General features: G+C 41.2%; 1 protein-coding gene across 5 annotated transcripts in view; it reads right to left on the bottom strand.

Moving 5' to 3' along the window:
• The window catches only part of HECW2 (HECT, C2 and WW domain containing E3 ubiquitin protein ligase 2), a 350,566-nt gene that overhangs the window by 22,516 nt on the left and 303,979 nt on the right, over positions 1–24,071 (bottom strand). For all 5 annotated transcript variants that reach the window (XM_054566699.1, XM_054566700.1, XM_054566698.1 and 2 more), the window contains 5 exons: positions 19,188–19,308; positions 17,586–17,699; positions 5,686–5,838; positions 3,619–3,717; positions 181–310 (listed from right to left, as the gene is read on the bottom strand). In XM_054566699.1, the coding sequence (XP_054422674.1) occupies positions 181–310; positions 3,619–3,717; positions 5,686–5,838; positions 17,586–17,699; positions 19,188–19,308 (617 nt within the window). The remainder of the gene's footprint in view (positions 1–180; positions 311–3,618; positions 3,718–5,685; positions 5,839–17,585; positions 17,700–19,187; positions 19,309–24,071) is intronic.

Genomic DNA, 24,071 nt, shown 5'->3' with positions numbered 1-24,071 from the left:
GTAGCTGGCATTAGAATAATCTTTGCAACCAAGATTACTGTAACTGTACATAAGCCTGGTTTCAACCATCCAACAAGCCACAAATAAATAAGCATCTGATCTTAGCCACGAAATTAATTCCTCACCAACCAATAGTCCTCAATTACCACATTGAGTCACCAGTTATTCACATACACAGACCTGCCCAAAAACTTCTTCATTCACAGTGAACGTGAGGTCCAGGATGTCATGGATATCATTGTCTTTCATCCACTGCAGGCTCTGGTGGAATTCTTCATCAAGGTATTCTAAGTCACTCAGGTCACACAGACTAAGATGCCAAACAGATGGAAATAAACATGTGGGCATGACTAGTAGCAAAACACCAGAGTCATGAGGAAAGAAACGAAGAGTTAAAGACAAGAACAAGGTCAGCTAAGTAGGCACTGATTTCTAAAATGTTCTTAGTCAAATTCAGTAACCAAATCAGTGAAATAATTCAGAATTTGGTATAGAATTTAAAAATCCTGGATATTTATAAAATGCCTTAGGAATCACTCCCTCTGTCCTTTCAGAGACACAGAACTGGAGGTGCAAAGAGTGACAGCCATTGGCACAGTCACCCACGATTAATGCCAGAGCAGGACCTGGAACTTGGTTTGCCAACTGCATCCAATATTCTTCTGGCTATGTTATACTATCTTAAAGTATTGTTCTCCTAACTAGAAATTCTTTGTATGTTTCTATACTACACTTTTACTTTCTCTCCCAAAGAATAGATATGATCCATGTTCATGTATATCCCCTTTTTCTTCATGATTCTTACTTTTTCCATGATTCTGAAAACAGCAAGCCAGCAAATCTCTCTACAATTATAATGGTTTTCTATAGTCCTCTCCTCTTGTTTTCTTCCTGAGAGAGGATCTACATGCGGTGGAGTAACTATTAGGTAAATGTAAGGTGGTAACATTTGATTTGCTTTAGTTGTTTTGAAATTTCCTCCCATCAGCTCATTTCAAAGCTCATTTTGTTTTGGTTCAGTCTAAACATTTAGTTGGCATCAAGTCTGTGCCAGATGTCTTAACAGCTACTTCATAGACACTAATTGCCCCAGAAGAGATAATGGTCTAGTTGGGGAGATAGGCACACGAATTGATAAGTGAATATAAGGTGATTAGTAATAGCCTAGGGTGGGTAACACTTATAATTTGTGCAATTTTTAATAGGTACGTTACACCCCAATTAGAAAACATGAAAAGGTAGATACAGAGAGCTCTCACAACAAACATGAAGGACATTTACTTTGACCTAGAGATTCAGGAAACGCTTTTTGGTGTAGATGATACCTATATTAAATTTTGCAAGATGTTTACAAGTTAGAGAAGTAGAGGGGAACAGATGAAAAGGAGGATAGGAAGAAAGACAAAGGAGAAGAGCAGACCAACATGAACAAATCACAAAGGCGTGGAGTATGCAGAATAGTGCAAGCACACTGGCAGGACCAGAGTGTTAACCACAAGGGAATGTCCAGAGAATGAGGCTGGGAGCTGGGAGCAGGCCATTCTAAGCAGTTGGTGATTCAGAACTACTGAAAGGTTGTCAGATAACATGATCAGGTGTGAGCTGTGACTTTAAATCGTTTCTCTGGAAGTCGCAGTGCATAGGATTACTTAGAATGAGGGGAGATATGGTTATCATTAAAGGGTGGAGACCAATTACGAGACCACCATAGTAATCTGGAGAAAATAAAGGTTTTAATTAGGACACAGTTACTTAGGGTGGAGAGGAGAAGATGAATTTAAAAAGTATTTGGGAGACAAATGTGGAAATTAGTAAATGGGTTTGTGGGGGGATATAAGGAAAGATATCTAAAATAGGGATGGCAGAGAGGCTCATGCTGCAAGTCAAACTCTGATTAATTGTCATTCTTGAGGGGTATAGGTTGAAAAAATTCCTGCAGCCCCAGCAAGTTCAGCAGGAAACAGCATCGTAAACGATTTGCGAACTTTGGCGTGGGGATGCGCTGGGAGGCGGGGACGAACAGCACACGTGTTGTGCATTTGCCGTTCCTGCCTGAGGGTGATTCCTGATTTCTGACCAGAGTGACCTGAGAACACTGGGATCAGGAACTGCAACCGGGCACGTGGGACAAGGTACATTTTTAGGTCAGGGGAAATGGATGAGTTTGTTTTCACCATGTTGATTTTGAGGTGTCTGTGAGATATAAAGCGAAATGCTGACCACTTGATCCTACAACTCAAGGGATATCAAAACCAGGGGTGCAGATCTGAGAGTCAGTAGGAGAGGAAACAGGTGAAGAGATTTCCCTGCGAGAACACACAGAGTGAGAAAAGAAGGGGACCAAGAACGGAAGCTTCAGGGACACGGAGGTTTAAGGGAAAAATCAGAGAAGCCCACAAAGGAGACATAAAAGCAAAGGAGGACAGGGACAAGGCAGTGCCGAGGAGGTAAGTTTCAGATACGTGGGTGGGGGCTGGGGTGGTCAATAGGATCAGAAGCAGCAGGTGGTCTGTTGAGATTTAAAAAATATTCTTTAAAAGCTTCCATAGGTTACTGGTGGAGAGAAGCGAGGCACAGGGTGTGCCAGCAGTTTGTACAGACTAGTCCTGCAGGGAGCTTAAATGAGAAGATCGGAGATAAGGCAATGCAATGGGAAGATGTAAAATGAGCCAGGGCAACCACAGAAGAGGATGCCCTGTTGCCCAGTTGCCCAGGGTTTCATCTGCCCAGGTACTAAAAGAGAAGGTGGCAAATGTCTTCCTACTGACCCTCTTGAGAGTCCACTAGAAACACCTTATTTTCTTTTGTGATCTAAGCTTCCATTTTACAGAAAGTAGGTATAGGCCTCACTTAGGGAACGAGCTACACAGCACCAAGCTCTCATTCTGTGCTTTTTCATTGCAAGTTTGAGCCACTACCCCCATAGACAGTTGCCTTCTCCTGTTCAGCCTTGCCAGTTACCACTGATTACAGGACAGAAACTGTTTGCTTTATATTTTACGATAATTGCAATCTTCCATTGTGATAACAATGAAGAAAAGTTCTGTGAATGCTAATTTGTTCACCTGCCATCATAAATTACTGTCTTGCATACAGGGAGGTCTCAAGAAAAAGACAGGACTGCCCACCTCTAACAGACAAATGAAATAAGACAAAAACAAAACAAAGGAGAATGAAAATGTGAACTAAGAGTAAGCAGTTGAAAGTTTGCATAAAGCAAAATATAAAGTGTATCTCCTAACAGATATGGGGCTATGAGTCACCCAGACTAATCCACAACTATGCTATTAATAATCGGCATTAATACCACAGGAATTCCAGTGCTGTATTTCAAGTACAATTGTTTTTAAGAAACATGTGTTGCAACAAATGAGACTAAATTATTTGAATTACAGCAAAACTAAGACATTGGGAGTGAGACAGAAATAAAGGATCAGCAGCAGAAAAAATACAGTAATTATACTTGAAACTGCATTGGTTTCAGACATCTAAACCACTATTAAGTTTAATACCAACAGATTTGAGGTAGTCAGGAGATAAATGACACTGACCCTTTCCAATATAGGAAATGTTTGCATTCCAACATGCTAATTACACAAGCAATAAAAACGCTCTTACATTCTGAGAAGGGCCTTATAAAAGGGCCGCGTGAAGAAGGCATCCAACAAATACTGGTGTATCAGTGCAAGCCCCAGGATCCTACCACTGAACCGGAACCTGTGGAGGAGAAGCACAAGATCACCTACGCATCATGGAGCAGTTTCTAAGGAGCTTTATTTGCTTTGTAGAATGCCTTCCAGCTCCAATCATCCAAGTTTGTCCAAGATTAACGGCCTATTATGTCCATGAGAGCTTGTGTGCATTATAGGCTGTGTCTTCATTAGGCCAGCAGTCACACCTACTTGGTGAAGAAATGTGTTTGACACCGATTATTCGGGGAGATGCTGCTCCACCTTCATCCCGTGGCAGTGATGTCTACTGTGCGGCACCCCCACGGCCACCAGGGATTCCCTGTTAGCATGTCAGTGAAATTTCCCCAAACCACTTCTGAGAGACTTGGACAGAATGAGACCGATGGTGGAGGAGTGAATGCTGTCTTCTAATTTGTTTGCAATGGTATTAGCAGGATTTCTCTAATACAAACCCAGTAGCAATTCCCTTTTGAGAAAAATCCCAGTCTTAGACATGAAAAAGTTCCTATCCCTACTCTCTCTCAAACCCCGCTTCTGATGATAATGCCACCGTGCAAGAATTATGCATGTGGACATTTAAGGGAATTTCCTCATGGGACATTCTGTTCTCTAAACTTTCATAGCTCAAGCCCATTCTGAATCACTTTGGAAACTTCATTAAATATATCTGTCATGACTGGATTTTCTGACCTGAGATGGACATTTACTTTCTTTTTCAGAAGTATGCAAGTTTCTAGCTCTTTGAAAAGCTCATGCCTTTCAAGCGCATAAATCCACCCTGAGGTTCATACTGTCCATTTGAAATTTTAGCATCAGGCAGCCACTTTAGGACTGCGTCCCTTAGCTGTGGTTTTCTTTTTTTCCACTTATGTTAGCATAATGGCAATAGATACAATTAGGAGGACTTCAACTTGCAGCTAAATGGAAGTTAACTTGAAATATGAGTCCTAAAAGTTAATACCCTCCACCCACCAATATTAGCCTCATGACTCAAAGGAATTTTTTCATGTGTCCTTCTCCAGTTCTTTTCTTTTTTTGTCACTATCAGTGCACATGAGCAGGAACAAGCAAACAGGGGTTATAAAACTAAAGTCTATACATGCAGGAATTTTTCTATTTTTATTCTTTATTTATTTATTTATTATTAGGGAGAGGGGAAGGGAGGGAGAAAGAGGAGGAGAGAAACATCGATGTGTGAGAGATCACATAGATCGGCTGCCTCTCACCCCCCGCGCCCCCCCCCCCCCAGGCTAACAGAGGACCTGGCCCACAACCCAGGCATGTGCCCCGGCTGGGAATCAAACCAACGACCTTTCAGTTCGCAGGCCGACGCTCAGTCCACTGAGCCACACCAGTGAGGGTGAGGAATTTTTTTTTTCAATGTAAGGATGTTTGGTAAGAGTGCAATTTGGGATTTTGAGAATAATCCCTAGATGGGAGTCCAGTACCAGTTTTCCTTGATTATTTTCTGTGGGCAATTAGAAAAAGGAGCAACCACTGGCCACAAACTTCTAATGGCCAATAGGCTAGCTGGCCTCTGCTGTGACCCCGCACTCCTACCCTTCTGCCGTGGTCGCTGCAGGTGCCCCATCCTCTGCCCCCACTCCCCACCCCCGTGTCAGCCACTTCCCCACGGGCTGCCCTAGAAGCTGCCTGACCCCGGGCCCAGGACTTTCCCCTACCCTGACCCCGCCTCAGAGCCCAGGGATGCCCAAAGGTGCGGAGAGGGATTCAGGGATCCTGCTTTCCTTCGATGGGAGAAACGTTTTGCATTCTACCCAGCCCACCTCAGGGTGGTCTTATGGACCATAATCTATTCCTAAGCAGAGACTGCCTGTATATATAACTTGACAACAAAACAAGAGTCAAATGAGATGTTTAATTAAAAATACAATTTTCTCCAAGGGAAAAACATGTTAAAAATATGGATTCCTATAAAAACTAATATAACAGAAACCAACAGAAGAAAAGTGTTAGGGAAAATATTACTTACCATTCATGGTGATTGTCTACAAAAGCAGACATGGGACTTATTTGTACTGTGTATGTGTCATTGGCTGAATATTCAAATAAGCCATAATATGGGTTAAAGAGTTCTCTGGATACCAGGAAGAAAAACTCTCTGGAAGGTCCGCTGTAATCCAGCCTTTTTAAAAATCCACAAAAGAACAACCAGTTATTTTTGTGTGTGTGTGTGTGTGTGTGTGTGTGTGTGTATACATATATATACATATATACTGAGCACATTTTCTACAGAGCTCAACTTTCTATAGAACATTTGTTACAAGTCTAACTGTTTACATTCCAGGACTGTCCAAAACAAATTGAACAATCAAGATTTTTAATCTCATCCATGTCTTGACCCAGGATAGCGAAATGGACATTTTATATGGAGCACATCCAAAATTAGAGCTACACATCAGATAATGGATACAACAGGCAATACGCTAACAATCTGATTGTATAAATATGTATAAAGAGGTAAATATTTTAAATGTTTGGAGTGAGGTTATAAAGAAAGGAGTACAGGGAGAATGCTTTACTTAAACAGGGCAAAACCAGAGGGTGTCACTACCTACACCCATGGGACAAGGGGTCCTCATGGATTTCTGAAACATTTTTAAATGAGGAGAGAAGGAGACTTTAGTGAATTGGTGAGAGGATATTACAGATACAAGATCCCCTAGGGAGACCGGGGGTGGGGGGAAAGGAATGATAAGGTTCAAGGAAAAACTTTAAATTATAAAACACCAAGGAAAATTATAGATAAGATATGAGGGTATCCAAAGCTTCATAAGGAAAGAATTTGGAGAAGAGGTGAAACTCTAGCACCTGACCTACAGTGTAAATTCCATTTTGGTTACAAGGACATCAAGGTCAAAGTGAAGTATGAAAAATGACTATGTTAGGTTTGAGGAATGACAAGCGGCTGACAATACTGAGGGCAAAAAATGCAGTACAGAGGAGTTCACAGTAAAGCAATTTGATATGTTAAAAATGAACTGAAAAGCAGAAAGGACACCTACCCTATGGTAAATGTTCACACATAGATTCAGAGAGGAAGAAATGCTGAAGGGGAAATGAAAGCAATGGAATAGTTGTTGGGGTAGCATTTTTTAAGACTTCGTTTGTTCACTTATTATTTTCCCCTCTTATGGAATTTCCTCCATGGGCCTTACTGCATTTTTTTTTTTAAAGGAAATCATCTGAATCTTGTTCAGTGATGGGATTGTGTGATAGAGAAAAGAATCCTATTACAGTGGAAAATGGAGTTGGGAGACTAGTAAGAAAAATAAAATGGCTTTTATGTCTGAGTTGAGAGTTTAATAGAATTTACTTAGAACAGACTTCAGCTAGTCACATACAACTTTCTGAATTTTTGCCCTATCTGAATATATATGTACTGCTATTAATATTTTTCATTAAATCAAATTTAAATTCACTTGCTTTTTCAATGTAGCCTTGTCTCACATAATATTTACGAAGTTATGATGTGTTAGCTTTATTTTTTCTAATACACTTTAAAATAAATACATAAATACTAAAATAAAATACATCAGTCTATGTAATAGCTAAAACTATCTCGCACAGCACCAGTCCACACTACAATTCACAAGACACAAGCGTGGACTGCCAGGAAACCCGCCAGGAAACCCACATGTGCAGAAAATGCAAATGTGCCAGACTCTCAGACCCAAAGCAGCCTTAAGGTGGCACAACGGGCAGCTCACTATAATGTGGCTACCAGGTGGCTGCCAGGATCAGTAGTGGCGCTACGCTCAGGTTAATCCTGGGGACCCCGAAGCAGCACCCTAACTGCCTCCCAGGTGCAAGGACTCGGACTGTACCTCCTCCTGCGGAGACCAAGACAGTCTCCGGCGGCGGCTTCCAACCGCCGTCCTAGTTTGACCTCTGACACCACCAAGAACAAGCAGAGTGCTTGTTCCACTTGAATGTTCTTCACATACTTAGAGGCTTTCTTTCAACAAACACCCAAGTGCCTATTATGTCTTGGGTGCTAAGCTAGGTGCTAAAGACACATAATTTTTTGAAAAGTCGTTTTCTAAAAGAACTGTTATATGTAGCAATTTCCAAACCCCTGGCCTCTTCCCCTCCCTGCTGCCACCCCGACTCCTGAACACAGCCACCTCATCCCGCCTCCTCTCAAGGCAGGGCTGGGCATTCCCGCTGCTCTGGACACTCCCCTGCCTGTCAAAGTCTGATGGAAGGTGTGGTGTCTAATACTGGTCACAACCCTTTGAGGTACAGTCTTGCCAGCCTAGAGCTTAGAAAGGGCTCACATTCTCTCTTCCTGGACATTGTTCTCCATTAATGCAGCTTAAAATTACCCGGCTTGTGGGGCAGCCACTTTGTGGACTCACCCTGAGCTGGTCATCAGCTCCAACCTTTTCCCCGTACTGCTTCAACCCAGGACCCTCCCGTCCTGTCTGCAGGTCACTGTATCTTTCTCAAACCTAAGTACTAGGCTTTATACTTTTTCCTATTCAATCACTTTGTGAGATGGAGTCCATAATTCCAGTCTACCCAGGTCCCTGTGGATGCAAAACATCAACATTTCTTATCCATGGTGGACTCCATCAGCAGATCCTGTGTCTTTCCCAAAACAGAGGCGGCCAGTGGTCAAAGGCATCTGAGCAGTCAGTTTGTCCACCTCCTCATTGTACGGAGAAGACTCAGGCGGAAGGGAACCACTGACAGCTGCGGTGGGGGATCCGGGCCGCAACGCAGGCTTCCTGTCCCCAGGTTCAATGCTCATCACTCCTTACAGCCTACCCTCGGTATATTTTAAATGTTTAAGACTAAAAAAAATAAACGTGCTGCTTATAGAGCGGGGTTGGTAAACTATGGCCTGCAGGCCCAATGTGGCCCATCTCCTGGCTTTGTAAATAAAGTTTTATTGGCACATAGGCATACCCAGTTGTTTATGTGTTGTCCATCTGTGGCTGCTTTTCTATCAAGGTGGCAGAGTTGAGTGTTAGGATGGAGAATGCATGGTCTGCAAAGCCTAAAATATATACTATCTAGCCCCTTTCAGTACAAGTTTGCCAACCTGTTATAGGAGAAAGTGGGAAGGCAATGTTCCATTATTAAAATACCTAGCTTACTATAAATCCTCTTCTTTAATGAAGATCACTTCAAGGAAATATAAAGTGACTACGGTATCCTAGCGTGAATGCCACCTCTGGGAACGGTCATAACTAAGTATGAGAACATGAATGAGTGACCTGAGTTCTGCAGGGCATTCAGCCACAATCTAGGCACACAGTGGCAAAGGCCGCAGTGGAAACAGGGACCAAATATTTTATAAGGTCACTGTTCTCACAAAGAGACAACTGGTATAAGTAAAATGGCTTTTTAGCTGCTTAAAATCCAACTGTGGCATTCAGTTAGAAATAGGAGGTCTTCTCTGGGCTGCAGCTCTCTGTGTTTAATAATACCGCATCACCAGAGTGTATGCTAATTTTCTGCTTATGTGTCTGCCTCCTCTATACACACATGTAGATTGCAACCGTAACTGAGGGCAGGGACTGTGTCTTTCTCATTTTTGTATCCCAAGTACTTAGCCTAATACACAGCAAGGGCTCAACATATGTTGCTGAATGCACAAGTGGAGCTCTCTAAAGAAAATCAACATAATTTATATTGTCAGTTGGCATTTAGCACAGTGAACAACTTTGCACAAGTTTTCCTTCAGATGGCATATTGATTCAATGTCAATCCTTTACTCCATTTGCAAATATTGTCATAAATCACTCAAGTAAATTGAGCTTAAAGTGCCTGGTGTTTGTCATTTCCAGGTACGGTGACATCTAATTTGGTAGCTTGTTGAAACAACAAAGGTGGACCTACTGATTGGTTCTTTTATTATGATAATAGCTGAATCTGGCTAACAATAACAAGATTGTTCCCTGAGGACTTAAGCTGAAAAGTAAAACTCTTCCCCACCCCCAAAGAGAAAGCAAAACTAACAGTTCCTCTAGGAGGAAAATGTATCTTCCTCAACTGGTCAGGTTTTTATCTGCCGTTTTTTAACTCTAGCAGCGCTGATGGAGTCAATCTAAAACCAAGACAATTTCTGAAGTTGGATTTGATTACCATCCAAAACTTAACAACTGTCTATCTGAGAGCAGATTGTAAGTTACAAATCACATAGGTCTACCTAATCCAGGAAGACATGTCCCAGCAGAGCACCTCATGCATGTGCTTCCTGTGATATCTTAGCAACCTCGTCCATATAAATAGTTAATATGACTCATATCACAGGATCATTTGTTACATTCCTGTTTTGCCAGTTAGGTTGGTTCCACAGCTAAAGGCTTGGCACTGAAATACTGAAACTCTGGACAACGGGTGTGTAGCCACACAACAGCTGCATGTGAGGGCATTTCGGAATAAGCACAGATGTCCTTAGGGCGTCAGTGCAGTTTTGAACCCCATGAAGTGCTGATACAGCATTTTAAACACCATCACATTGACGGGTCGACACTGCCCGACTTGTCCCTGGCATCCGATATTTGTTAAATTACTTTTATTCTCCTATCCTTTATTTTCAAGTAAAAATCACTGAAAACAAAACATTCCAATGGAAGCAGACTATAAAATGAAAGAAGATGACATTGGGAAGCCACACCATCATTTCCTACAAGTTCTCTGGAAGACAGAAAGGTCTGCTCTCTTACAAGCCAGGTCAGGCACAGGTGGCCTGTGCACCTGCTGAGTCACCCTCAAATATTTATAGCAGCAAAGCATCGGCTCTCCAGCTACTTAAGAAGGCGTCGTGGGTGAGTAAGGAATTTTGTGAGCAATTAATAAGACAAGCTAAGTTTTACCTGGTGACACCAAGCCAAGGCCCAGATACAGAAGCACCTTCTTTAGCAAGATTTGAGTTATTTAGGTTAGTCTGTAAATGTCTCTTTTTGGAAGAAAACAAGCAGCACTATTAAGTTTAACTTGATGTTTTACAGATTTCTGAGGACGAAAGGTCAAGCTCAGAATCCACACAACTTCTAAGAAGGATTAGGCCAGTCAGACGCCAGAGCTGCTGGCTATTTTACAAGCGGGGATGCAAGAAGACTGTTTCAGATCTCACCCTCCCTGGTTGCGTTTATTTGCCTGTCTCAGGAGCATTGTCACTGACAGAGCTCATGTGTCCTTAACCCCTAAGCTAAAACTGTTTGCACACATCCCCTCCCTAGTCTAAGGGTGGCCTTTGCAAGACAGATGATTGATGTCATATAGATGGCACCTTACATATAATGAACTCATTCTTTCTGAAAGAAAGGTGCCTTTTAGAGTCCGCCATGGAGGAAAAAGGGGCGAGGCAACCGCAGTGTAAACATCCTCTCTTCACCAAGGCCATTGTTTCCCTACTGTCTGGGGTACTATGAAGTTAATGGCCCAGGATGCCTTGTCAGAACACAACAGTCTACCTTGCTAACTTTGGATACCACATAGCTTTAGTTGCTAGGACTTTTAATTCGGAAGAAAACGACACACTGGAGGCTGTCGGTGCTCCACTGGCCCCTTTCTAAAGAAGCAACCTCCGGGCAGATAGAAGCCCGCCCACCCGACAGGTGGAAGCCACGGCATGCAGTTCCTCACCACATTCCGTCAAGATGACTCAGTTTCCAGCCTGGCCACCACTACTGGCAGCCACTCCTCCCCACTTTGCAAGGCCAGATAACCAAATTAAGTTGGGTGGAAATTTTAATGACGAGAACAAAACCTCCAGCTCTGACCAAATTAAATCACAGCGGTTTGCTTCGAAACGACCTACTTTTGATAAAAAGCCAAGTATAACATGAAGCATTATTTTAGCAAGAAGCATTAACAGGTCTTGGAACATTCTTGTATTTTTTTAATTGAATATAGGCATCACCAATATTCTGTGATTAATTCTACAGGAATTTGTAGTTAACCTGTACATTTCTGACTATAAATTTTTCCATCAATTTTCTTGCCTCAGTTATTTCATTTCAGAAACAATCTACATATCATGTTTCAGACCTATGCAAAGAAACGGCTTACATCAGAGCTAAAGTGTCTGTGAATCTGCTAATTCACACCTTTTTGGAGTGCAGGCAGTTGCATTATTCTTTTTTTTTAAAATTTTTATTAAACTTATTGGGGTGGCATTCGTTAATAAAATTATATAGACTTCAAAGTGTACAGTTCTGTAATACATCATCCGTGTATTGTACTGTGTGTTCACCACCCAAAGTGAAGTCTCCTTCTGTCAGCATTTATCCCCCTTTACCCTCTTCTACCACCTCCCACCCCCTTTTCCTCTGGCAATTACCATACTGCTGTCTGTGTCTATGAGTTTTTTTCCTTTGCTTAATCCCTTCACCTTTTCCACCCAGCCCGCCAAGCCCCCTCCCCTCTGACAGCTGTCAGTCTGTTCTCCGTATCTATGAAGTCTGTTTCTATTTTGTTTGTTAGTTTGTCTTGTTCATTAGATTCTACATATAAGTGAAATTATATGGTATTTGCCTTTCTCTGGCTGGTTTATTTCACTTAGAATAATACTCTTCAGGTTTATATGTGCTGTTGCAAAAGGTAAGATTTCCTTCTTTTTTACAGCCACCAAATATTCCATTGTGGTGTAAATGTACCACAGATTTTCATCCACTCATCTACTGATGGGCACTTGGGTTGCTTCCAAATCTTGGCTTTTGTAAATAATGCTTCAATAAACATATGGTAGCACATATTCTTTTGAATTAGTGTTTTGGGTTTCTTCGGATATATTCACAGAAGTGGAATGAATCACTGGGTCATAAGGCAGTTCCATTTTAAATTTTTTGAGGTATCTCCATACTGCTTTCCACAGTGGCTGCACCAGTCTGCATTCTCACCAACAGTGCACGGGGGTTCCCTTTTCTCCACAATCTCGCCAGCACTTGTTGTTCATTGATTTATTGATGATAACCTAACAAGTGTGAGGTGATATCTCATTGTGGTTTTAATCTGCATCTCTGTAATGATCAGTGATGTTGAAACTTTTTTTCATATGTCTATTGGCCATCCGTCCTTTTCTGAGAAGCATCTATTCAGGTCTTTTGTTCATTTTTAAATTGAATTGTTTGGTTTTTGGAGGATTGAGTTGTAAAAGTTCTTCATAAATTTTGGATATTAACCCCTTATCAGATGTATCATTAGTGAGTATGTTCTCCCATTCAGTGGATTTTCTTTGCTGTGCAAAAACTTTTTAGTTTGATGTAGTCCCATTTGTTTATATTTTCTTTTGTTTCTCTTGCCCAAGGAGACATAGCAGAAAAAAATACTGCTACGAGAAATGTCTGAGATCTTACTGTCCATGTTTTCTTCTAAAGTTTTTATGGTTTCGAGTATTGCATTTAAGTTTATAATCCACTTTGAATTATTCTTGTGTATGGTACAAGAAGGTGGTCTAATTTCACATTTTGTACTTATCTGTCCAATTGTCCCAACCTCATTTATTTTATGTTCCCTTTGCCCCATTGTATGTTCTTGCCTCCTCCATCAAATATTAATTGACCATTAACACATGGGATATTTTTTCAGGGCTCTCTATCTGTTTCATTATCTATGAGTGTGTTTTTATGCCCCTACCAGGCTGTTTTGATTACTATGGCCTTATAGTATAGTTTAATATCAGGTAGCATGATTCCACCAGCATTGTTCTTCTTTCTCAAGATTGCTGTGGCTATTCAGGGTCTTAAGTGGTTCCAATATAAATTTTTGGAATATTTGTTCTAGTTCTGTTAAATATGACATTGGTATCTTAATAGGAATTGAACTGAATCTATAGATTACTTTGGGTAGTATGGATATTTTTAAGGAAATTTTTATTTATTTAATTTTAGAGAGAGGGAAGAGGAGGGAGAAAAACATCAATCTGTTTCTCATATGCACCCCAACCAGGCATGGAAACTGCAACCTAGGCATGTGCCCGGATTGATAATTAAACCAGTGACCTTCAGCTTTGTAGAATGACACCCAACTGAGCCACACCAGTCAGGGAGGGTAGTAGGGATATTTTAACGATGTTAATTATTCCTATCTATGAACATGGTATATGCTTCCACTTGTTTGTATCTTCTTCAATTTCTTCAGTGCCTTATAATTTTCCAAGTACAGGTCTTTTACATCCTTGGTTAGATTTATTCCTAGGTATTTTATTATTATTGATGCAATTGTAAATGGGATTGTTTTCTTAGTTTCCCTTTCTGGTAGTTCACTATTGGTGTATAAAAACGCAACTGATTTCTATATACTGATTTTGTATCCTGCTACTTTACTGAATTAATTTATTAGTTCTAGCAGGGTTTTTTTTTGTGTGTGTGTGTGGAATCTTTAAGGTTCTCTAACAGATGCATTATTCTGAAAAGTAAATTCCTTTCTTTACATGCCCCAGTTAATCTGTTATAAATAAAGATCCTGATTATGACAAGTAGAACATATGATCAGTGAGAGGGTATTAATAAGAATTGCAAGGATTATTCATCATCAATAATATAACGTTGACATTAGCAACTTAAAATACTCTGTATGTAGCAATACAACTACTAATTTGGACTTTCTGGAGAATTAACTCTATCCATATACTTACTCTACTAAACTCAAGTGCAGAAGAAATTACCTGGGTGGCAGTCAGTTATTAGACAACAATGAAACAAGGAAAGTCACTCAAGGAATCATGTCCTAAATCTCCTCAAATCCTGACTACATGTTTCCTTTCAATATATGTTTTATTTTAGAATAGTTTTTGATTTACAGAAATGTTTCAAAGATAGTATGAAGAATTCTTGTATACCTCACACTCAGTTTCCCTTTTATAAATATCCTGTATTAGTAGAGATTTGTTACAATTAGTGAACAAATATTGATACAGTATTTTTAACTAAAACCCATACTTTATTCAGATTTCCTTAGTTTTTACTAACCCCTTTTCTGTCCCAGGATCCGATCCCAAATGCCATATTATATTTAATTGTCATGCTTCCTTAGGCTCCTCTTGGCTGTGATAGTTTCTCAGACTCATCTGATTTTTGATGACCTTGACAGTTTCAAGGGGCACTGGTAAGGTATCTTGTAGAATGCCGCTCAGTTTGGATTTGTCCAATGTTTTCCTCACCGTTAAACTGACATTATGGTTTTTCAGGAAAAAGGCTGAAGAAAGTAAACTGCCATTCTCATCACGTCCTTTCAAGAGCACATACTATTAACATGATATATCACTGTTGATTTGAACCTTGATCACCTGGCTGAGTGTTTGTCAGGCATCTCCACTGTAGACTTCTTCATTCCCCTTTCCATACTGTACTATTTGGAAGAAAGTCAGTATGTACAACACCACAATTTTATTCATTCATTCATTCGATCATGTACTTACATAATTAGAGATTTATTTTATACTTCGGGTTACAATTCAATACTACTTTATTTTTTTGTTTTCAAATTACTTCAGCTTTGGCCATTGGGAGCTCTTTCAGTGGCTCCATGTCCCTTTCACATTGACTTTTTGAGCACTTCTTTACTCTGGCACTACCCAGATCCTTCAGGCTTCTTCTTGTATACTTCCTGTCCCATTCCTAGAATCAGCCGCGCCTTCGAGGAGCCCTAGTTCCTTTTATTAAAGAATGATATTGGAAACCAACATCTGGGCACTACTGGTGTATGTTTTTAAGTACCTTTTATTAGAGCTGGACACAATGAATTTACCAAGTGACACACTTCAAGGGCATTAACATTAATGAAGGAAAGTGACAGAAAACTTCAAGCTCCATTTTTATAGTTCTGCAGAAAAATTTGGGCAGCTTTTCACTTTGGATATTTATTATAATCTAGAAAGAAACATTCTGGTTTTTAAGTTTAATGTGGTACAGTAAATATGTTTAGAAGGTGGCAAAGGCTAACTTAGCTTCTTAATTTTATGTTGTTTTTAGGTTTCTATTTTCTGGCAAGTGTACTATGTCAATCCTTGAAAATGGTGTATGTTTTCTCAATGCCTAGTTGCAGAATAAAATCTATATCTTATTATCTGTATGTATGATATTGGCATGATAAAGCCAGAAATTATCTAGCCCTACCCCAGCTTCAGTAAGCCATATGATCTCATTGAAAGGTTGTTTCTGATGACTGAAGCCACACTGCAAAATATCCTCACTCTTATTTTCCCTCTGGGGTTATAGGCAGGAGATAGGTGATAGAAGCAGGAAGCCTTTGGACAGGAGTGGCAATCAAACATGGAGATATCAAGCCCCACTCAGCCTGGGCCTCTTCCTGGGAACAGATGTCATCAGTCCAGATCACAGGGAGACCACGTGAGGATGCTAAACATGATAAGCATCTTTTCTATTCAAACTTAAGTTCCAGGGCTCCCAGACACTCTCCGCGATGCCTCAGAGATCTCAACACACTGTGGTCCAGCAATGCAGGAAGGCAGCTGGAGCTCTGGGGGAGGAGCAGCATTCTCATTCAAACCAGGCCAATTAGGTCAGGAAATACTTGGCATCCCATGCATACCTGTGATTTGGCTAAGAACATTTGCCTTCATTTTCAATTGTGCACCTGCATCTTCAAGCCAATTAACATAAGCTAGAGGTGCATTAAGGCATGTCAGCAATGAAAGGCTCAAGTCTCAGGCGAGCTTCTGTTCAACTTTGTCCCATTATATGGTTTTCTCATGTAATGTTTTATATTAGTCATAGTTAGGAGACTATACAACACTCTATGTGAAGAGTAGAAGTTATTAGGCACTATCGAAACAGTGAAAAGATCCATGGGTAGGAAAAAAAGGATTTTGCCACATCCCAGTTGTTGATCCAAAAGTACTGAATGAAAGACTAAGACCTAGTTGTGACTCTCAATCTCAATTTTGCTATTATCTGGTTTCATTATCACATGCAAGTTATTTCATACTTTGGGACCCCCATTTCATGAACCATGTGCTGAACGGTGAAAATTTTTGGATACTACTACTATGATTCCATATGATTCCATAATCTAGCACAGTTTATTCCTGGGCATGACTGAGAGGGGCAGGGATGAAATAATCCAAATCAACAGAATCAGGAACACAACCAGAGTTCAGGCAATTGTGTGGTATTTTTTTAGTTCACTCTAGTGGTGGTTGGCTACACAGAAGGTGCTAAAACTCAAAACCCCGACCTGAAATGAGGAAAGAGGAAGGGGTCTGGGAGAGAGGAGAGCTGTCCTCTTGTCAGATGTTATATCACAGCTATCACCTCTATCTGGATGCAACAGACACCGTGTGGGTGTCTTCACTCTATTTCCTGACCTTTACCTCTATGACTGCACTCATGGCAGTCATCGAAGGTTGGAGACCTTTGTTTACAACAGGTAGTTATTTTGGTAGGCATGCTGCCATCCCAAAAGGAGGGAAAAACAGGGGCCAGAGAAACAAGGACAAAGACCAAGAATTTCTGCTGTGGTGGCTTCCTGGTAGAACAGCAGGATTCTAATTCGTGATTCTGAAACTGAGTTTATTTAAGAGGTGAAGCATGTTCTACTTTGCACCCCAGTGCAGATAACAAGATCACGGATGCTAAAATGCAATTTGTTGTTTTCTTTTAACTCCAAGTCCCCTTTTCCCTTTAAGAGAGAATTAGAGAGAGAAGAACCCAAACCAAGCTCTGCTATCAAAAATGATCTATAGTTAAAAGTTTTACCAAAGAATTTTTATGCCAAATGATTTAAAAACCAGAGAAAGCCTTTTAAAAGAAAACTGAGAGGCCGAAGTACATGAGAATGGCGTTTCCTGCCAGGAGGATTTCCTGTTTCAGGAGACCGCAGTGAGGATGTGGTGAAACATCCGCCCTACAGTCACAGCCTGTGCTCCGCAGACCACTGCTCAGTGCTACTCACCCTTCCTCCCCGACGAAAGTGACGTACAGCTTATTTCGCTGCAGATCTTTTCGGGAGTAGCCCATGATCTGATTAAAAGCATCTTCGAGTAAGTGATCTCTTCTGATAATTAACCTGTCCACAAGGAGACAATGTGAAAAACACTGATTATTTCCTAATCCTTATCTTTCTAGAACTGGGACTTGCCATTTAATTTGCATGTACCATAACTAACTAGGCAAGAAGGAGTGACTTAATGTCGTTGCTATCTGCCACAAAGGATACGTTTGTCTTTAACTCATAACAGCCTCAGCAACTGTTACCTAAGAGAATCATTGGTAAAGACAACACCCCACCTATGGCCTGTGAAAACAACCTGAGAGGCCTTTCTGAATGGTCAAACCGATTTATCCAAGGCAGTTGTGAAACATCGCACGCACGACACTTTTGTTTAGTATAGGAAGAACAACCCTATGAGGTCATGTTTGAAGCCTGAATGCACCTAGACAAGGAATTAAATTCCCAGGTGCCTAGAGAGATGACTGGGAGGACAAGGAGGAAAAAAAAAAAAAATCTTGGTGTCCTCCAAAGCGGAAGAGTTTATAATTGTGCTTAATTTAATTTTTAAATTAAGTGAATCTTGAGATTCCCTAAGTGACGGATACTAATGACTGATACTTGTAGCCAATTAATCCAATTGGCATAATGATAAAGTCATCCTTAAGTGGTTATCAATTTGCCTTTAGTGAAAATAGTCATGGAAAGGGAGATAATAGAGAGGCCAAAGGATGAAAGCCTGGTCATCAAGACTTTTGGAAGAGAAGCATCAGAACGGTAGAGCTCTGAGAGGGATGGCGTCCAGGCAGGCCGCTGTTTCCTGTGGGCGGTGAAGGCGGGACCTGTGAGGGTAACCCAGCGAGCCCTCCACACGGGGCAGTGCGCTGTGGGGCTGCTGGGCCTGTCCCTGGGCTTCCCTCAGGCACCCTGGGACACGCCAGTGCTGCAGCACAGACCCCGTTCCTCTGTCCTCTCTCAGGTGGCATGGTGATCTCCAGTGGGCACATGGCACAGGGGTGGAGGTTGGGGTGAAGGGGGCCGTAGGGGTAAGTAGAGCATGAAAATAATTCTGACCACACATCATGATGGTGTTCCCATGTCCCCATTTAAGTGGAGGTGGATAGAGACAGGCAGAAACAACATTCATGACATGTTCTGTTGGACAGGTGAAGTTTATTTCACAGAACAAAACAGCTGAGCATGGTTCCTATGTTCAGGTCGGGTCAGGAGACAGTCATGTGCAAGACAGGACATTGGGACAACCTTACATTTAATGAATATTCTCTCAGCCAACAAAGGCGCTTCTCAGGAGGAAAAAAAATGAATCAGCTTTCAATTTTTCCTAATTTTTTTTACATGCAATATGGCAGTTTCTTTACTGTTTGTTTTAAAACCTTAAGCTTAATTGTGCTTAATTCCAGAGCTTTGTTATATGGTGCTGCAATTTACAGACACCAAAATAATTATGCCAACTAAAACAAAGGTGGCTGTCCCAAATAACAGTCCCAACTGCATCCCATCCTTCTACCATCTGCAAATCCTGCGGTCCATTTCACTTTGACTTACTTTAGTTTCCCTGGGCCTTGTCCATATCCTTTAGTCTCTAACTTCCTATAGAAGTTCCTTAGTTTGGCTTCAAAGTCTCGCTTGTAAGGGGCTGGCGCCCGGGCATTGGCACGTTGCGTACCTACAGCAACCACAAAAAGAAGAGGGTGTGGGTTTGTGCAACATCCTGACATTTGTAGTATCATCATGAGAAAATAATCACTGGGGAGCCGAGACCAGAGTTAACAAGTAAAAGGAGGCAATACGTTCAGCTCCTGCGGTTTTCAACTGTCCAAGTTAAAGATTAAACCAGAAATTAACCAGAGTCTTATGAGATGTCTTCCTTGTGGCACCTTGGTTGAGAAGAACAATGCTGTTCCAATAGTTCCAATGGTGCCATGTGTTAGTCAAATATGTTCCCCTTTTCAGTCCAAACTAATGAGTCAAACAGGGTTACTCATGTCTAATGGTAACTGTTAAGGGTGGAATAGCTTTGCTTGCTCCTGAGATGATATCATGGCAATTAGACAGGAACTTACAATGTGAAAAGTATGTGGTGTATAAAGCAAGAATAGTGAGTTTCCATACTTCATGGAAAACCTACAAAAACTTCTTTGGGAGGGATATGCACTATAACTAAGAATTATTTTATATACACAATTACATGCATTTTATACTGGAGGGTAGAATAATCTTGATACAAAAAGCAGAATTCAGACATAACTGCAGAAGGCATATGTCCTCTGGTGCCACAAAGAGTACATGATACACTATTTGTTGCATTCATAATAGGTGCCAAGTATTATGAACATCTACAGATTAAAGATTTTTTAAAATCTTTCATTCCATGAGAAGTATCATTAATAAAATGTAGAAGTAATAGTTCCTCTTTCCATAGAAAAATCTGGCTTTGCATCACAAGGTGACTAACCAGCAGGCCAGGATACAAAACTGATGATGAATATGGGAATCAGACCAGGAGCCATGAAAAAAACATTAAATATTTCACAATACAATGGAAGAAACCAGAAAACAAAAATTTGGAAGCCCTTTGCTTATATGCCACGTACACTCATTAAATATATATATATACATTTTTTTTTTTTAACGAATGAATGAACTAAGTGGTTGTTATTCATTGCTAATACTGTGTTAGGTTCAACAACAGATCCTCTAAATGAATAAGGTAGGGTTCATGAAGTGGATATCTTGTCTGGGAAGACAGAAATAAAACATGTAAAATAATTAGAGAATTATTAAGTCCTAAACTAGATGGCAAACAAGATTTAAGGCAGAGTAGACAAGACTATTGTCTCCCTGGGGTTGGACCCAGATCTAGTGATCTATTTTGTTATAGATTTTAAATTAACTTTCAACATTTAAAAATTAGGAGATTTCAAGTAAAAATATTCATCTTTTCTTTTGAAAATGGCTTGGGAGCCCTTGCAATGACTGGCTTGCATCTGCCTGGGGCCACGGCAGGCAGTGGCTCCATGAAGCGCAGCGAGCGCTCTCCACGGTGCCACAGCCACTCGAAGTCACGGACTGCTGGCAGCCCTGGCTCCTTGCATTTGAGATCAGTGTTATGGAAAAGTGACAGTAAATGAGGATAAGTAGAGATCAAAATGAAAGTCTTTAGGGAGCAGGCTTTATTGGAATCAGGCCTTGTAAACAGGAGAATCTATATTCTAGACTGGGCTGGGCAACAGGAGTTAAATAAGCCTGGCATGCATGTTCAGAAGACACTGAGGAAACCCCGCTAACACAGATAGTAAGGGGGAGCGCTGGGGAGGAGGTGACGAATTTAGCAGCCAGGAGCCTGGAGCCAAATTATGAGAGGAATTTAGAAAACATCGCCGAGGAGACTGGGCATGATGAGCAGTGGGAATCCTATAGGTTCTTGAGCAAGCAGACAACAGAGAAGCGTTATGATTAAAGAAATGATTTTCGGAGTGTATCGAGTGGATGAAGGGAGGCAAGGAGAAAAGACTCGGGGGAGGGGACCCAGTTCGGAGGAGTTGCAGCCATGGAGCCCGAGGCGTGGATGAGGACTAGACTGCAGAACGGTGACTCAGAGAAACATTTACCATGCGAGATAAGAATTGATAGCAGTAGGTAAGTAAGGAAGAGAAACAGGAAACTCTCAGTGGTAACACAGAGTGTTTAGAACAATACCAATAGCTGCCATTGGTTAAGGGCCTGCCATGCACGAGGGAGCGTGCATTTTAAAAAGAGGCTTTTCGGGAATCCTCACAAGTCTATGAAGCAGGCAGTGTTATTATTTATCACCACCGTCACCACCTCGTAACTAAGGAAACTGAAGTCATATGCCAGCGAATGGTAGGCTTGGGTTTGGAGCCAAGTCTGTGTGACACTAAAAGCAGTGAGGGAGATGACGCTGGTAGAGAGGGCACGAGAAGCTTTAGGCGCGTGGAGCCGGAGCTGACAGCTGTAGGGGTGAATGTGCTGTACAGGCACTCGAAAATGCAGCACTGGAGCTCCAGGGAGAGATCAGGGCCTCACCTTCAGATTAAACGAGTTAGTGCATGCAGAGCACTTTGAGCAGTGTCTTTGCATAGGAAGGCCAGTATTTCCCTTAGCTCTTATTGTTATTATTCGCAGAGAGGTGAAGACCAAAGACATAGGGAACTGTATTGGGGTTTCATGCATGGATTTTAATAAACTCGGCTATCGATCAATAACATGTCCAGAGGTCTGTTTGCATAGTTATGAGTCTTTTACCCACGGAGCTAAGGGCTATGTCAGGAAGGAAAAAATAAACTTGATCATAAAATGTCTGGGATAGAGAAGAGACTCCTAGGCAGTGGTCCTCAAACTTTGACTGCACATTAGAATCACTTGGGAAGCTTCTAAAAAATCTGAGTGTTCAGGCCACACCCACGACACATTACATCAGAATCCGTTGGGAATGGGACCCAGGCATAAGCGTTTTATACTGCTCTCCAGATAACTCCAAAGTGCAGCCAATGCTGAAAACCGTTATTCCCCACCGGGAGGTCAAACATATCCAATGAAACACCGGGCAGCATCCAGGGACCCACACAGGCGCAATGCTTCCTGTTTACTTAAAGGCGTCCTTTGCAACATGAAGGAACATGACCTCCCCAGGCATGAGGCTGCTCTCTGGGATGGCCAAAGGACAGGGCAGTGCATCATAAGTCTACGCAGGGGTGTGGCATCAAGCTGTCTGAGAAACTGCAGACTGGTAAACCCAGACAGCTCAGCAAGCAGCCTGTATGAATCAGTTTTCAAGACCACGACCATTGACAGGGAGGAGGAAAAAGAACAAAGAACTCAATAAAAATCATTCAGGACTCAAAAGAAACACGATTCTTTAAGACTTCATTACTTTAAAAGAAGACAAAACAGCACATATTATACTAGGGGTGTATAATTTGAGATGCTTAAAAGGATGTGGAAAATGCCATAATGCATTCCATCAATATCAATACAGACAATAAAAATTAGCTCTGACTCCATTTACGCTCTGAGTAGTGATTCAATTACGGAGACTCTGGAGACAGACATTGTTAAATGCAAAAATTCTTTTGCTAATAGTTCTATTATGAAAAAAATCATTTACACATTACTTCATGGTTTAAAAATTACAGTAAATTATGCTGTTGGCCCTTGTCAAACTCTTAATGCAAGTCAGGTGCAACTGCCAAGAAATTCCAGGGCAGGAACAATGTTACTTCCACTTTGGAAATCAAAAATGATCTTGGAAGATTAAGTTAATGGAGTTGTATGGGAACCATAACTCCAAGGGAATTTCTAGGATACAATACTCCTACAGAGACAGTAATTTTATGGTCTGTATGGTCTTAAAAAAGGAAGTCAGTTACAAAAAGATCAATGTTGCATTTAGGAAATGATCAAAGAAAGGGTGACTTCATAGGATAGTCAGCATTATGTTAATTATTTGTAGGAAAAAATTTCAGTAACAGATATTAGGCGTTATTTTTCTTTACCATTACTAGACAGATCTAAAGTACTTCCAAATAGTGTCACAGTATTTCTAGTTACTGTTTACAATTGTACAACCATAGACAAACTAGAAAATTGTACCTCAAAAAATACTTCAGGTGATACCAGAAAAATCTTTGCCTCAACCTTCTATCAAGGCTGGCTCTCTTTTGCTTCTCCGGGGTGCGCCACCACGAGCCCAGGCTGCTTGGGTGACCAGCCCTCACTCTGCGCTGGACGGGGATTGAGCTCAGCCTGATCCTGCACCGTCCAGGCCTCTGCACTGGAGGACTCAGAAGCTCACTTCTTTCCTGGTTCACTTTCTTAAAAAAAAAAAATTCTCTATGGCATTTAAAAAAAATTCTCTGTTAGCGACGGAGAACAAATTATCAAGCATTGCAATAATTTGCGGGCTACTCCATCTTCTGGAATGTAGCTCCACAATGGAAGTTAAGGGGGAAAAACCCACCTCCAAAATAACTGGCACAAAGCACACTGAAGTCCTCACATTTTTGCTTTATTCCCTGAGAGAGTAAAAGCCCTCAGGTCATTGTTTTGAGCTTGCTCATGCTTTCCTTTACTTACTATTTATTTTAGAAAACCACCTTGATTGCCTGATTTTTCAGACCATGGCAAATTAAAAGCAATTTATTAAAAGGGGAAAGTTGAAGGGCACACCAGTGACAGGCATCCCCTGACAGCATCAGGGGTGGGGGACCCGGGAGACTGGCAACAAAAACAAAAAAACCCACCTCTTTACTGTGAAGGAGACAGTATTCGTCTTTCCTTCCATTTCTGGAATCACAGATCCCCCATTCCCACCCACCCATGGAGTATCCTTCATTTTTAGCATTTGGTTCCCAGATCATCTTTGCGGGGGATAAGCCAAGGGAAGGGATAGAACCCTGTTTCTAAGAA

Source organism: Pteronotus mesoamericanus, unplaced genomic scaffold (assembly GCF_021234165.1).
Source record: "Pteronotus mesoamericanus isolate MK-2021 breed Mesoamerican mustached bat unplaced genomic scaffold, CSHL_Meso_final contig_179, whole genome shotgun sequence".
NCBI lineage: Eukaryota > Metazoa > Chordata > Mammalia > Chiroptera > Mormoopidae > Pteronotus > Pteronotus mesoamericanus.
The sequence above is the reverse complement of the archived record's forward strand: the minus strand, read 5'-3'. Positions and strand labels throughout refer to the sequence as shown.